We start from the raw sequence: 15,072 nt of genomic DNA, 5'->3' as shown, positions 1-15,072 counted from the left end.
AGATTGCCTTTAGCGATTCCGAGATGGGGAGGACCACCGTCTGTTTCTACGGTGATCAACGCAGTACGCCGGTGTGGTAAAGTAGCACAGTCACCCGAAACGCATAACAGCATGGACTGTGGGTGATAGTCGTCCGAATTAGTTCCGTGTTCTCTGGAAAAGCTGACAAGGAACTCGCGAAGGTTTATGATGGAGCCGTACTCCCGAAGAAAATCTATTGCGAGTATGACCTGTCTAGAACACTCTGGCAATATAACAAATGAACCGACAAATGTGGCCTCACGAATCTGCATTGTACTCTCGCAGTGCTTCTGCCGATCGGTGTGAGAAAATGATCGCCGGCTGTACAGAGCTTAGGTCCTGGCCACCGTGTCGTCACCTTGCGAAGTGCAGTAACCGGTTCTCCGCTCATGACACAATAATTGGCACCAGTATCGACAAGAGTTGTTATCGGGCGTTTATCTACAGAAACAAGTATGTTGGTTGAAACAGGTTCATGGTTTTCGAAGGAATGTGCCGAAGGTAATCAATCGTCGTTGTCGTCGTAGCTATCGCCGTTATCGTCGTCGGGGTGTCGCAGCAGAGGATCTTTCAAAGTGCGTTGGACCGCGGCCCCACCCCTGGAGGTCGCTGTTCTTAGCTTCCCCGACTTGGGCTCGTGGGCTGGTTGCCCACGGAAGCGGAGAACGTAGTGTAGCGGCTAGTTACCGACGACCGTCGAGGAGGTGGTGAGCGTGACTGGCGCCTCTGCGGAGACGTAGATCGGGTCGTTAGCAGGGACTGTTCAACCGGTGGAAACTGCGCGTACGGCGACAAAGGTTGACTGGCCAGATATTGTCGGTGCTCATCGCCCACGGGCACTGTCGCTCCCGTGGGCGATGAGTGCCGGCGTGATATCCCTGGGAGTCCTATTTTTCGGAAGTAGCAGGCACGGTACAATTGCCCACTTCGCCATAGTGGAAGCAGAGTGGCTGATAGTCAGGTGCGCGCCACACGTTTGACTTTCGCGTATTGATTCGGGGGCTCGTGGACCAGTTGATATTTGTATGTACAGCTTGGCGCTGGAAGTGACACAGCGGTTCTTCAGAAGAAGGTGGGTTAAGATGGTTCACGGGTTGGGCAGGAAGCCTCACTGCTTGCGCATAAGTCAGTACGGTGGCGGCTTCATGTCTGGATTGCACGAATGGCTGTGCCGCCTGGCGTACTTCTTTGCGGACGATATCTGTGAGGGATGTTAGGGTCGATTGAAATCGCACTCCCCGTAGTCGATTGAGCTCCTCACGCACGACACAACGCACAAGCTCTCGAAGCGCATCGGTGTCACAGGGCATCAAGAGTGAAGATGCTGATCCCAGGCTCATTTGGCGATCGTAGACGAATGAATGTTGCTGAAATGCTCGCTCCACTGTTGTCGCCTCACTGAAGAACTCAGCTACGGTAGCTGGATGCCTTCATCAGTCCAGCAAACAGCTCCTCTTTCATTGCCCGCATGAGCAAGTGGACCTTTCTCGCTTCAGTCTTTCCAGCATCAGCACGCTTGAAAAGCCGCGACATGGCCTATACGAATATGGCTACGCTTTCTTTCGGCTTTTGAACCCTACCCTGAAGAGCTTGCTCTGCTCGCTCATTTCTTGCGGAACTGCTGTACGTATCGCCTATCTGCCGTTGAAATTCTTGCCATGTGGTGAGGGAGGGCTCGTGGTTAGCGAACCATGTTCGGGCAGAGATCTTTAGGGCGAAGTACACGTTCCTTAACTTTTTCTGTCCATCCCAATGATTGACGTCAGCCACACGATCGAAATCATTGTGCCACTCTTCTACGTTCTGAAAAAGCTCACCATGGAAAGGCCGCGGCAAGCGTGGCGTGTGGAGAACTAGCGACGCACGACGCTGTCCCACACCGTATGTCTCCTGTGTCTGGCTTGCGCTTGTGGTGGACCTCCTCGGCAGATCTTACAGGCCGTATACCAGAGGCACTCTTAGAACCATCGCCTTTTGCGTAGGTTGTCCGCTTCCAGTTCCTGGGGGTCAGAGTACGGGGACGCGTACCAAGCAACTCCACCAGTATGCCACAGCCGAAGCCACAAAAGACTTCGGTCCACGCTACAGATCTTTGTATTGCTGTCCTGGCAACTTCGTCGTTCTCTTCTTCTCCGTGTCTCCTAACATGCCTAGCATGTGGCACCGAACTGCACCGAGTGGCTTTCAGTTGTGTCAAAATCGTGTTAATTTTTTGGATTATAGAGCGAAGAGACACAAACAGAGATTAGGAGCAGAAAGGACGAGAAGTCGTCCTGTCTGCTTCTAGTGTCTGTGTCTGTCACCTGTGTCTGTCACCTCAAGAAAACTGGATACCTAAAACCGTCGGTAAGGCGTACGATGCAAGACACGGCACGCCTGAGCACCTTTCCGAGTTATTGATAAGGTGCAGCACTTGTCACTTACAGATGCACTGCGGTATTGGTCAGGCACCTAACTCGGGCCTTCCACCTCCACTCATTTCCATGCCGTTTTGGTCGTTCCATCGTCGTTATTCAGCGTCATCGCATTGTCACCATGCCGTCATCGCCAAGACATCCTAGGCACAGCATACTTGTACCATCATTGCTCCATTATTATTAATCCTTCTTCGTCACGCGTATTATTCACATGTTGTAGCACTACAAGGTTTGTCAGACGCAAATTGGGAACCTTATTTCTGTCTGCTTAGGCAAGTGCACTCACAACGCTTTACAAGGGTCCAAATAAAAAAAAAATAGAAGTTATGCAGCTCGCACGTGCTGTGGAAAACGATGTAAACGTATCATTCTGTGATGTTTGCTTAGTGAAGATATTGACGGCGAATGTTGTTTATTCAACGCTTAGTCCAACACGAGGGTGGCGAGTTGATGTTAAATTTTACCTTGCGCGTACTACTGCGGTTTGTCCATCTAGTAAATATAAGGCAAAGGGAGGTGTTTCATTGAGGTGTTGTTGTGTGCAATACTTTATAACCTCTGAGGCTGTTGAGCTTATTCATTGCCTTACATGGCACAACGCATTCTGGCACAAGTAATGAACATTTATGTAATTATGGGTCTCTGCGTGCAAAAACCAAAATTGGTTATGATGCACGGCACCATGGCGGTCAATTTTGACACCATGGTGTTCTGTAATGTCTCCCTAAATTTGTGTGTACAAGCGATTCATTATTTAGCCCTCCTCGAAATGCGGCTGGCGTAGTCGGAACCAAACCCACGTCCTCGAGCAATCTCATAGCTGCAAGACTAAAATGGTGGTCACAGAAGTGTTGATGTGACGTGTGATCACTTCCGCAGTGTTGCTAGACCCTATGGTGTGCTTGAATGCGGCTCTCCTTCTGCACGATCTGCGCAAGTTGTGTGCCTGAGAAATTTGTGTGGCATTATTTTTCAGAAATAGCATAATAGTACCGTACGGTACGTTGCACCTATATGTAACCCATTTGCACGCAACCACTGTCGTGTGAAGCGCCTCCTTGCCTTCTCAGGTCATATTTTCCTTATCCCCCACCTCCGCCTTGTATTGAAACTGCAAGTGGAACGTGGCAAGGCGGTTCTTCACTCGATTCGCGACTGTGTTGATCCTACTCATTCTCTGCCTCCTCTCCACCCGACTCTGTATCATTATATCTAGTTTCCTTCTGCACTTGCACGTTAGTAGGGAGGTCAGCGCTGGAATTTCTGCAGTGTTTGGAGGAGGTCAAAAATTTTACAGACGTCACGAGGCTAATGCGGCGACGCCCAGGGACCTGGGGAGGGCATTGTGCACGTTTGCCATAGTGCAAAGGTTTGTACAAGTTTCTCGCGTTGCTTTCCTCTGTGCCACACTCCTGTCATGCAAACACATGCTCTGAAGCACCGCCCGACGTGGTGTTTAAGATAACAGCAGCAATCACAGCCGTGGGATAGTAGAAGAAAGAGTGAAAGAAAGATTCGCTTTAAAAGCAATAACTGCGCATCATATCACGTAGCTTTCACTTAATCACGGTAGCTATTATTTAAAATTCCATTTCCCTAAAGCATTTCTTTGTAGGGTATTTGAAGCAATCTTGCTAAACAGATGTCCTACACATACTGACAGATACTGAAAAAACAACAAAAAAGACGAGTGGTGGTCTCACCTAGCAACTCATTATGTTTGTCTCGGAGTACCCACCATTAGATTTACCTACGTTTTGTCTCGTTGAACGTAGAAATACGCACTTATACAGACAGAGAAAGCGCTTTCACTGCCAATTCGGGGTAGTTTGCTCTGCTAAAAGACAGAGATAGAGATGTCAGGAAGGAAAGGGAGGGAGGTCAGCCAGCCCTTATTCAGTTTGCCACCCTACAAGTGGGGAGGCAGATAGGGGAGTCGAAGAAAAATAAAGCAGGTGCAGAAAGACAAGCTTTACCGTCAGTGATTTGTGCAGAATCATAAACTTCTGTACACAATTTTCGATTACTCTTTTTCTGTACCCAGAATTGCTTTTTCTCGATCACTCACACCTCCTCGCCCCCTCCCCCCTCACCTCTTCGTTCCTCCATTGCAAGCAAACAAGAAGAAAATTGTGTTCCACTTACTCTCGGTCAGCGAAGGCTTGGCTAAGACAACGACTGCTCCAGCGAGGATGCAGCCATAGATGGCTACCAGATTTTCCACTCCATTGTCCAGGTGTATGCAGACCCGGTCTCCAGGAACCATGCCATTCTTCCGGAAACCGACAGCATAACGCTTCATGTGAGCCAAGCTTTGGCTTCGAGTGAGGCTGACGACATCGCTAACCTGGAAATGGTCGTAACATTCACTCGTTTGCAGCGCTCTACTAATGTACCGCATGGCATAATTGTACCATGTGTCTTCTGAAGTTTATATGACCTAACTATGTGCTTCTCATTGTCCTGAAGCAGTCTATCATTCGAGCAACTCAGTTTCTGGCCATAGGCGCCACCTCCGAGTCATACCCAGCCTTCAGAATCCTGAATGACATTACATCCACCACTTCCTGAGTTGCAAACGAAAGACACCAGATGATATCATAAGGCTAAGGACAGCGTCTCATTGCCTACAATAATTCTAAAGAGGTGCCCATACGTACGGGGATGAATGCAGGAATGTGCAGGTACTACAACGATATTCATGTTAGCGGGAATACATCGTCATTACGTTGCACAGAGTACGCCGCGTATATGGGTATTGTGGAGCAAAAGATGCTCGGCTTTGCGCGAGAGGGTAGGTTACAAGACAAAGAAGTTTTCAAGCTGGTATCTCCATCCCCTTGGTCTTATTATTTTAATTGTGAAGTATTGTATCGACTGAAGAGTTTGCCAGCAGAGACTTGGCTGACGCACACTGGTATCACGCCACTTATAGTCTGGCGAATATTGCCAATAGGTACTACGACCCACAGTGGTTGATAGACACTATCTCGCTCCGGTAAGCGACTACGCTGTACAACATAGTTCATACGAGAAGAGTGTAGTATTCATGAAATTGTAAAGCGGAACTCCTCTACGGGCCACTCCATTAAAGGGCTTAAATTTCTTGATTGCGCTCATGTTAACGCTGGTCATCCTTTTGAAAAGTTACCGCGAATGTTTGATTAGTCATCAGTTGTCAATTATTTGGCATTACCAATTAACTGTAATTTCGCACAGTGTAACAAATATTGGGAATTTTTTTCTCACTTGCGCCGTTATACTGGCCGAGAAATACTATTTCTTTCAACAGAGACCAATGGATTATCGATATGGATTCAAGGTTCTTTTTCAGCCAGCGCAACGTGTTTTGCGCCGGTGCCTACCATGTGGCTGGTCGCTGCTGGGCAGTCGCATTGCGTCTCTGCGGGTCACTTGCTGCGTTCCCAAATAGGTTCCTTCAGGTATCACCGTGGAATTCATGGCCATTGCAAGATACTTTCATGCTCTTGTTCTTGCTCTTTCTTATTCTTGTTCTTGCTGCACAAATTATTTCATGAAGGTGCGTGGCTCGCCTAAAGGCTTGTAAACGACGTGTTAAAGTTATTTTGCTTACTTTTCGTGTAGAGAGCGAAGTACGCACATAGAAGTGTTTCAATATAATATTCAGTCAATCCTCTTGTATGAAAGTCCAAACAACGTCCTACATACATGATGTGCGGACAGAACGTGTAATTTGAAGCTACATAGTGGTGATATCGACTGCCGCTCAGAGCCAAAAACATTCTGCAATACTTCAGCTATAAGTATGCGCATGTGTAAATGACTGTCTCGTAACAATCATGAGCATAAATGACATGTCCTGCAATGAGACACTGGGAACTCTGGCATTAGCATTGGCGGTGGCAAAAAGAAAGAGTGCTTTAGTCGAATTGCTTATGTATGTATGTATATATATATATATATATATATATATATATATATATATATATATATATATATATATATATATATATATATATGTATATATATATATATATATATATATATATATATATATATATATATATATATATATACATATATATATATATATATATATATTCCTGCGATTCTAGACATACCTACATAGATGACGGGCTAAATTTGCTACCTTTACTTGCAGATGTGCATGAATGTATGATTGTAGCATCAAACCGGTACTTGCTCTGACGAAATAGAGGGGTGAGCACCAGCGGCCCACTCACAGAGGGTCTATGTGATGTGTACTGATAAATAATGCTTTCTGTTTAAACAACAAGACACATCGCGTTGCCATGTATTGCTACTGGCGCTGACTTTGCCTTCGCATACTGGGACTCTTAATTCGAAGCGGCGAGCATCATCTGCGAAAAGGTCTGGAAAATAAGGTAGTAGAACCTTATAGCTCCGGTTCTTATGACCTCAATAAACCTTTCGTTCGTCATAAATGTGAATCTCCTTATCTAGGCTAGCCTTTGTAGTATTTCTCAGTGCAGTCTGCTAACCGTCCACAGGTGCAGTAGACGATTTGCGAAGTACTGAAAGTGTACTTATTCACTCATCTCGTTGACCCACGCATGATCCTGGACTAAAAATAAGTCAGACACACACAAGCTTCTGCCGCTATTTTAGCCATAAATTGTCTCTTATTTCATCATAACCGTTTCCATGCTTACTCTCGGTACAATGGTGCGTGAGCACGAGGTCGGCCTTTCCGTGCCGCGAAATCAAATAGTGTGAAAAAGCCTACTTCGTAAATTTCACACAATCTCGTTGGACCACCGGAAACCACGTGAGCAGCATCGTCGCTTGCTATCGCGTGATTCCAATTTTGGAGCTCCGCTAATAGAGAAGCCAGTGACCGCAAAGGCCGTTTAGTGCCAATAAATATTACCATGTCTTTCGCTTCTTAGTTACCTGCCTTGGTCAACATGTTAGCTTCACCGGTATTCCCATTGTTTCTTTTTTTTATTACAGAAGTGCTCTACGGCGGTTGAATGGTCTATCGTTAATCTGATGGAATGTTCTGCGACGCGACTTTCATTTGTAACATGTATTGCTTGACTGACATCTGTATACAGTGCTTTTTTTTACTGCAAGTTCTCACCTATCACACAAAAGAACAACTTATTTTCTGATATTGAGACCTTTTCTTTTCAAAGATAAAACAATTTAAAAACATTTTTTTTGTCATTACAACGATCCTTCCAGGGTCATTAGATCTCACACCTTTTCATCGGGCTTTTGGATTAATATATAGCCGGAGTATTCATCTAGGACCCAGTGTTCTTTTGACATTCTTGATAATAGCAGCGTATTACCAAGATGCCCAGGCACCCACTTAGGCTTTTATATGGAACACTTCCCCAGCATTTACTGCGTCCGACTTTTTTCTACCAAACAAGAATGATAAAGGTGGTCTCCCTTCAGCAGAGGCAAATTTCTGTTCTGATCCATCTGAAGTTATCGTTTTTTTTTTTCGGCTGGCCACTTACTGGCACGAAATGGTTGTTTGAAACGCGTATAAGCAGGTACAAGTAGGAGTGGGCTCCTTTAGAAGGAACGTACGTCTTTTCAAAATGGACCTAGGAAAGCAGACTTTTACTCTTTGCCCGTACATCGCACATGCATGGCGTCACAGCTTTCAAAAAACACCAGCTCTTCTGATTAACAGTTGCTCCGTAAAACAGGCGTGAAACTGCAGTGCCATGCAATCTGACATTGGAGAACATATGATATGTTGTAAAGCATTTGTTACCATAATGATATGTATTATGGTAACTAATGCTTTACAAAAGAAGAATTGCTACGTTGCCTAGTTTAAACATAGAGCATCATTCCTCATGCAAAGCTGTCCGACACGAATTGAAAACTGTACTCGACAACTACATTACTTCCTTAAATGGAGAAGAGGGCAAGTCGGCACTCGTCCGAGTTTTCTCTTCTCGCCCTTGATTGGACGCGCCCGCATTTACTGGGCCGCATCAGGAAGCCTGGCCTGCTTTACCATCTTAGTCTGGTGCATTAGTGACTTGCTAGATGATTATCTTCGTGTGAGTGTGTACAATGTGCCTGAAATGCAATTTGGTGCGCCACCGTTGCAAGACCTCAACCGTGACTTGCAAGACAGCCACGACTCCGGATGTACATGTGATGTGAGCCCGAAGCAAACATTACTGTGTACTCACCAGCAGTAGTTTTTCAGGGTTCACCAGCAGTTTCTCCTTGGCCAGATTGTAGAAGGAGCACTCGGGAATGTCCACAATGGGATATGGCGAGTAGATGACACGGTCATGGATACGAGCCTTCATATTTCTGTGTAATATTATCGGGATCACGGCATCACAGAGCAAACTTGAAGCGTATAAAAGCTTGTCGACCTTACGAGTTCTGTACGGTAGGCCTTCTTAAGGAAATGTATTGTAGCACTTTAAGCACCTTGGCCTATTTGTGCTGCTTGAGACACAATTGCCAAACTCTCGTGTTTTACATTACACGCTTGAGATTGTTGTAAATGAGGCCCACAAGCAGGCGTGTCGCTTGATTTATTTAACACATTGCGGACTTTCTCCTAGAGTTGCGCAGTGGCTACGCGAAGTGGAAATGATAATCATTTCACGTTTTCCAACCTGCCGAATGGTTGTCGGGCAGATGGAATGGAAAGTAATTAAACACCGAAATTCCGGAATGGAATTTGAATCAAATGAGCACATTGTTCTAGACCGCTTAACGTTCATTTTAAACAGCACTACAAGTACAGTATATCTGTAAATTTCTCAAAACTAGACGTGGCCAATTTCTTAGATATTCCCGTTTTTTTTAATCACACATCTTTGAGTATCTTCCATAGGTGACTGCCTCTGCCACAATAATTACAAAACGGTATTCTACCCATTCAGGATTTCTGAAGACCATGAAACTTACTTGCGCTACAAGGATTGCGTGCATTTAAAGTCAGCACCAATTATCTGCCAAGAGTGATTCGATTTCTCAAGACCACTCTTTATTGACCACAGAAACTTTGAGGCCAAAGACGACATCGCATATGATTACGGCCTGCGCCAGTCCATGGTGATTTTAGGCACGAGATTTTTTTTCCACATTGTCTGATATCGAGAAGGCGGAATAACAGGTGGTCACAAAGATGGCCTGGAAACAAACAATGCCACCTAGCATATTCCAGTAAATAAAAAACGTGATATTGTCATGCGAAACTAGAATGCTTTTCAAAGTCACAAAATAATTGTACGTACGCTTTAACAATTATACGTATTATAATTGGTGAGATTGTTAAGTTCTCAAGGGCATGTTGTTGCTAAGGGCCATGTAAGCGAAAGTATTCAGCCATTGTAGAGAAAGCGTTTCATTTATTGGAAAGTAGGAGTAGAATCGGACACTTAAGCCCGTTAAAGATTGCTAATGGTCAAATTCCTATCATTCCAAAGAGTTTCCAAACATTTCCCCACTCCGCAACACCGTGGGAGTGGAATGGTGGGCCGCAGTCCATATCTCTGCTTATTAAATTAAAAGGCACTGCGTGAGATTTTTCGCAGAAGGCCTTACAAGCTTTTCATTTGAGGTTTTACCCTATATTCGACACTTTTGCAGAGGATAATTATTCTTGAATATACAAAATAGTCACTTTAATAAACTGTGTTAACTGTTACATACAGTAACCAACGCACAGTCGGTCACGTTTTCCTAGATTGCATTGGATATCTTTTAAGCATGGCTAAAGTTATCCGGGAAATTAAAAACAGCAGTATAGGAAAAAAGTTCGGCACAGGCGAAATACCAAGGTTAAACTGTTGTTCTGTTCACCAATAAGATGAACGATATATATAAAAAACCTATAGACAAAATATACAAACAAGAACTCCTCCTAGATTATACAGTGCATCTTGAATACGTCTCAGTTAATGTCTTACAGGGTAACCGAAATTTACGTTCAATGTCAAAGTGACTTGCAATCACCTGTGGGAATATATACAGCCTGCGTGCCCTTGAGATTCCGTGGTTGTACCGATAAAGACTTTGTTTTGTGATACGCCGGATAGTGATTATGCAGTCCATATAGGTTCTGGTACTGATACTCGTACTCGTGTACTCCTAGCTTAAAACCAACGAGTACACGCGCGCTGCGGTCTGCTTGGAGGTTGGTAAGAGCGTGTATCGTCTCCTCCTAATCGATGAAACAGCCATCGGGACATGGCCCCCGCATAGATTATAGGAGGGACCTGCATGCAGGACTGTGGCACCTCTCTGAATCCGTTAATGTCGACGTGTTTATATATTATGTAGTTGTATTAGTATGTTTGAATGCTGCACACTGTCTTTCCGTAAGAATGCGCCAGCCGATTCCAGGCACCGCTTCTCGTTTTCATGGTATAGTATGCACTTTGACACTTTTGGCAGCCTCTCTGCACCGAGAAGTTGGATTTACGCCATCTCGACTTTAGGCGGTCGCTCGTGGAGACTGTAAATTGTCTTAAGAGCGACTCGGCTTGTAATATAGCGTACCAAATATTCTGTAGCACGCTGCCTATATGAAGTGTCTACCTTCTTCCGACCTAGCAGATACAGTTGATGATTTGAGGTACCGTTATGTAGAGGCCGCCAAACATCCGCTTTAATGTGACTGCCGTAGAAGCATATTATATGCCGTGTTATTTTGGTTCAACATATTACGAATTCAGGATTTCCACTGTTTATTTACACGTGTTGATATCTACAGCTAGACTAGACCCCTCTAGATACGTAGCGAAGTTTGATTCGCTCAAGTTTCCTGCGATTGAATTTATTAATTAATACTTTTCTGCTAAAAAATGATAATCGAAGGTTGTGTAACCACTAAAACCTTCCACAAAATACTGTTGTAAAACAAAACAAAACAAACTTACCTATTCATGTGATGCAGTATTATTCTACGTAGAAAAGCAAAACCCGAGCACCCATGAGCGAAGAAAAAGGTATGCTGATTTTAGTCACGGCGATGGCAGCCAGCGACAAAGCAAGCCGCGTGCTTTGTTCACGTAAGCTAGACTATCATCTCTCACTATCGACAGCCAATGGTAAAATGTCCACCAAGATACCACCTGAAGTTCCTGCTGGCGTGAAATGAAACACCATTTACGCATCACGTTCAGTAGGTTGTCGTAGTTCTGTTACTTATGCCAACTGAATATTCGTGTGCTTCTTCAGGAGCAGCGAATGCTACGGAGATTTCATACGGACCACTAAAATGATGGTCTCGACAATTACAGACATTTAGCGACAGCAAAAGTTATCTCTGTGCCACTAAGGGTGCATTATTTACCGCCCGCTGCTAACTTTTGCATTAGCGACTCATCACACATTACTGCGTAATTGCTGCTTCTGGCGCTGGTTCCAGAGCGCACACCACCATTCGCTTGGGTTGTGCAACCTCATACAAAGGTTTTCACTATAGATTTGGTGATAACATAAACGAAGGCGCGTCTTGGGCCAACATGTATCTCCTACATGTAGCACCTACTTATACAACTTCACCTAATTGCGACTCAGTAATATAAACATTAATCTACAATGATATTAACATAGGTATTATAGCACTTGAGTTCGCTCATGCCTTGCATCGATTCTGCGTACGTACTGTTCAATAAATAACGTGTTGAAGGCTTACCTGTGTGTGAACCGCCAGTAAACGATAAGTTGCACGTTTCTGTCACGTTCCCGACCTGTGTTTGCTTGGCTGGAAGCGTCAAGGAAGCCGTGAATTACAAGCAAACATGGCGTCGAGGGAGCTTACCGAAAATACAGCACCAGCAGCTTCTGCTGATGGTGCACTGGAAGCGTAAACCTAATCAAGCATGCTGACGCCCATCGAATCTCCGCAGTCGCCTTTCATCTAAGGACTTTGGGCAGAAGAGGCGTCGTCAAAGGAAAGCCACGGTATTATCGTGTCGTACTGACTTCTGCGCTTCCCACCGTATCTTATCTGGCTTGCGCAAACAGAGAAGAATTGTCAGACGACCCTCCAAGTTTCTCTGGTCGCCCCTTTGTTTGTAGCATCTTTCTTTTATCGATAAGAACATACTCGAGCGTTCACGCTTTTGGGTGGTAGGAGGGGCTCGCAATCATTTTTTTTTCAGACCTTATATGACAATCTCTAGAAGCCAAACGTTTCGAAAGTCGCAGAGCATGAGATAAGGCAAAGCGGGTGCGCCTAAATGGGGTCACGTACTGTCCTATGGACAAATTTCGCCGACGTCTTGCAAAGGTGCTGACTTTCTTCTTTTAGTTCGCATTGGAGAGGAGGGAATATGTTCTGTTTCGGCGAGCGGAAGACATGTAAACTGCGAATAGGGAAGCGTTGATGCCGCAGTGACTGAATTGAACAAGCTGTGGTGTCTAAACACGTCTAACCAAGGTAGCCGCGGGGGCGATGCAGGTACTTGCCCTTAACAGATGCGAACAACGCGATGGAAGTGCAACCTCATCATCGATACCACGTGGTCAACCATAAAACTTCCCGTATGGGTGCTGCAATACGTTGATTCTGCGACTTTTTCCATACACTCGGAGTAAGCGTTCGTTTTTTGTTATTTCTCTAATTCAAAACTGTTCATAACTCTACTATTGATTTTTTTTAAATTTAGCACCAATTAATATACTCCCTAATACAAAATTAGAGTGCAGCTTTATATGCGTTTTGGGTTCGCGATATATTGGCTGGCGCGGACAATTTGTCTTGTGCGGCACGTTCCAAACAGAGTGAAGGTGGCGCACTTTCCTCGCTAATCGGGAGATCCCGAGAGGCTGCGTGTGGGTGACGCGCGCTTGCGTTTCACGGAAGCCACCGCAGACAGGCATCAGCTCATGCAGCGCTTTGTTTCAATGGAGACGACGTGTGCTACTTTGGCGCCATATCGTGGCCATCGTCACTTTTCTTCTCACACTTTCGTTCCACCAACGAAGAGAGCAGCCCTTCTTCGCGAGTAAGTCATGGCACTCGTCTAAGGGGCAACACCCCAAGGTAGCATCACACCACGCCTTACTCGTAGCCGCTAGCCGTCGCCCCTTAAGGCCAATCCACACGACGGACCAAGTCTGCGGGCCACTCGGTCACGTGATGCGACGTCAGGGCCCGGCGCGGTCCGGTCCGGCACAGGGCACATCCACACGGCGGACCGCCATCGCAGACGGCAGAGCAGACCAACCAGCTACACTCGCGGCCAGAGTGTTATCATTGCTATCATTCCGGCTCGAGTCCCACAAAGCCGGGAACTGCTCAACGAGGTATACAAAATGAAAAAAACCTCCTCCTCACTCCAAGAGGACACGGTGTTTAAAACATATATCTGCTGCAGGCACGTGTTGGCGGAACGGTGGACATGAAACGACTGGCTTCACTGGCTTTTGCTGAGCCGAAAACTAGATTGGATTTGGCTGAAGACACTCTGTTGCCGGACAACATTCGTCGGCTACGCCAAAATCGCTGCGGTTTGCATGTGGTCCGCCGGAAAAACGGAAGCGGGAAAAGCCTCGGCGATTTGTTGGACCGTGAGGGCCGCGGTCTTGCGCGGGCCAACGGCGGTACGCACGAACTGGTGACGTCGTATCACGTGATGCGCGGACCGCGATCCAAAAGAGCAATTTGGTCCGTCGTGTGGATCGGCCTTTAAGGTGAATACACACGCGAGGGCAAAATCCCGCCTGCTCCGCGGACAAAGTAGTGACGTCATCACTTGAATCCGTGCAGCCGAGTTAGGTCGCATTCCCACAGCCGGAGCGCCGTTTGCGGAATCCGCGTGCTTACTCTTGGCGCCAATGCCACGCACGTTGCCAAATTGCTGGGTACGAGTGCGCATTCCAAGATAGACAGCTATGGGAGGCGGCGTTTGTCCGCGTTGGCTGTTCTACTCGAAGTGAGTGAAGACGGCTAGGTGTAGGGTGTAAAAATAAAACGATTATGCTGGAAGAAGCCACGGATGTCGAAGAATACGCTTTGTGTTCAGAGCTTGCTTTGTGAAGATCTACTCGAGTGTGATCCGGACGAATACAAGCGCCTACTGCGCGTCAGCAGCACGCAGTTTTTCGAACTTCTGGCCCGCGTTCAACATACAATCGAGCGGCAAGAAACCATCGTGAGATCATCTGTGCCAGCGAAGACACGGCTTCAAATCACTCTTCGCTTTCTCGCCGCAGGTAAGCACTAGCGTTTGCTTCAATTTGAAGTATCAAGTGTCAATTTTCATGAGGCGCGCTGACTTTTAAAGCAAAGGCATCCCCCAGCTTTCTCGACTGCGACTGCTGCCGCTCTCTTGGGAAGTGCGCGCTTCACGTCGCGTGTCATGTGCGCTTGCACTTATTTCCGTTAGCCCGTGGATGCAGGAATGAAGCGAAAAAAAAAGACCAAACCACTCTTTAGCGTCCTAGATCTCTGTGTAGTGTGTACAATGACAAACACATCTTCGTTGTGACGTGAATGCCCTTATCTCTCGCAATGAACAGTTCGTGTATTGCGGCGTAGATATAGCAAATGCTACGGCGCATCAACAGCACTAAATTGTTTTGACCGGCACGGCGCATAAACATCGTATAAACATGTTGCATAAGAATGTTGGAAATATGGTGAAATAAAGACAACTGTGTG

At 45.9% G+C, this 15,072-nt stretch overlaps 1 protein-coding gene across 3 annotated transcripts in view; it reads right to left on the bottom strand.

Moving 5' to 3' along the window:
- LOC135920567 (luciferin 4-monooxygenase-like) overlaps positions 1-12,358 on the bottom strand; it is a 75,308-nt gene extending 62,950 nt beyond the window's left edge. Inside the window, exons 1-5 of one of the 3 annotated variants that reach the window (XM_070534799.1) lie at positions 12,226-12,358; positions 12,100-12,168; positions 11,339-11,362; positions 8,627-8,753; positions 4,584-4,785 (exon numbers count right to left, since the gene is read on the bottom strand). In XM_070534799.1, the coding sequence (XP_070390900.1) occupies positions 4,584-4,785; positions 8,627-8,753; positions 11,339-11,346 (337 nt within the window). In that variant the 5' untranslated portion in view covers positions 11,347-11,362; positions 12,100-12,168; positions 12,226-12,358. Of the gene's footprint in view, positions 1-4,583; positions 4,786-5,803; positions 5,905-8,626; positions 8,754-11,338; positions 11,363-12,099; positions 12,169-12,225 lie in introns of those variants that run through there. The other 2 variants (XM_070534800.1, XM_070534801.1) reach the window with 2 other exon arrangements.
- Positions 12,359-15,072: the final 2,714 nt, after the last annotated feature.

This window comes from Dermacentor albipictus, chromosome 3 (genome assembly GCF_038994185.2).
Source record: "Dermacentor albipictus isolate Rhodes 1998 colony chromosome 3, USDA_Dalb.pri_finalv2, whole genome shotgun sequence".
Lineage (NCBI taxonomy): Eukaryota > Metazoa > Arthropoda > Arachnida > Ixodida > Ixodidae > Dermacentor > Dermacentor albipictus.
The sequence above is the reverse complement of the archived record's forward strand: the minus strand, read 5'-3'. Positions and strand labels throughout refer to the sequence as shown.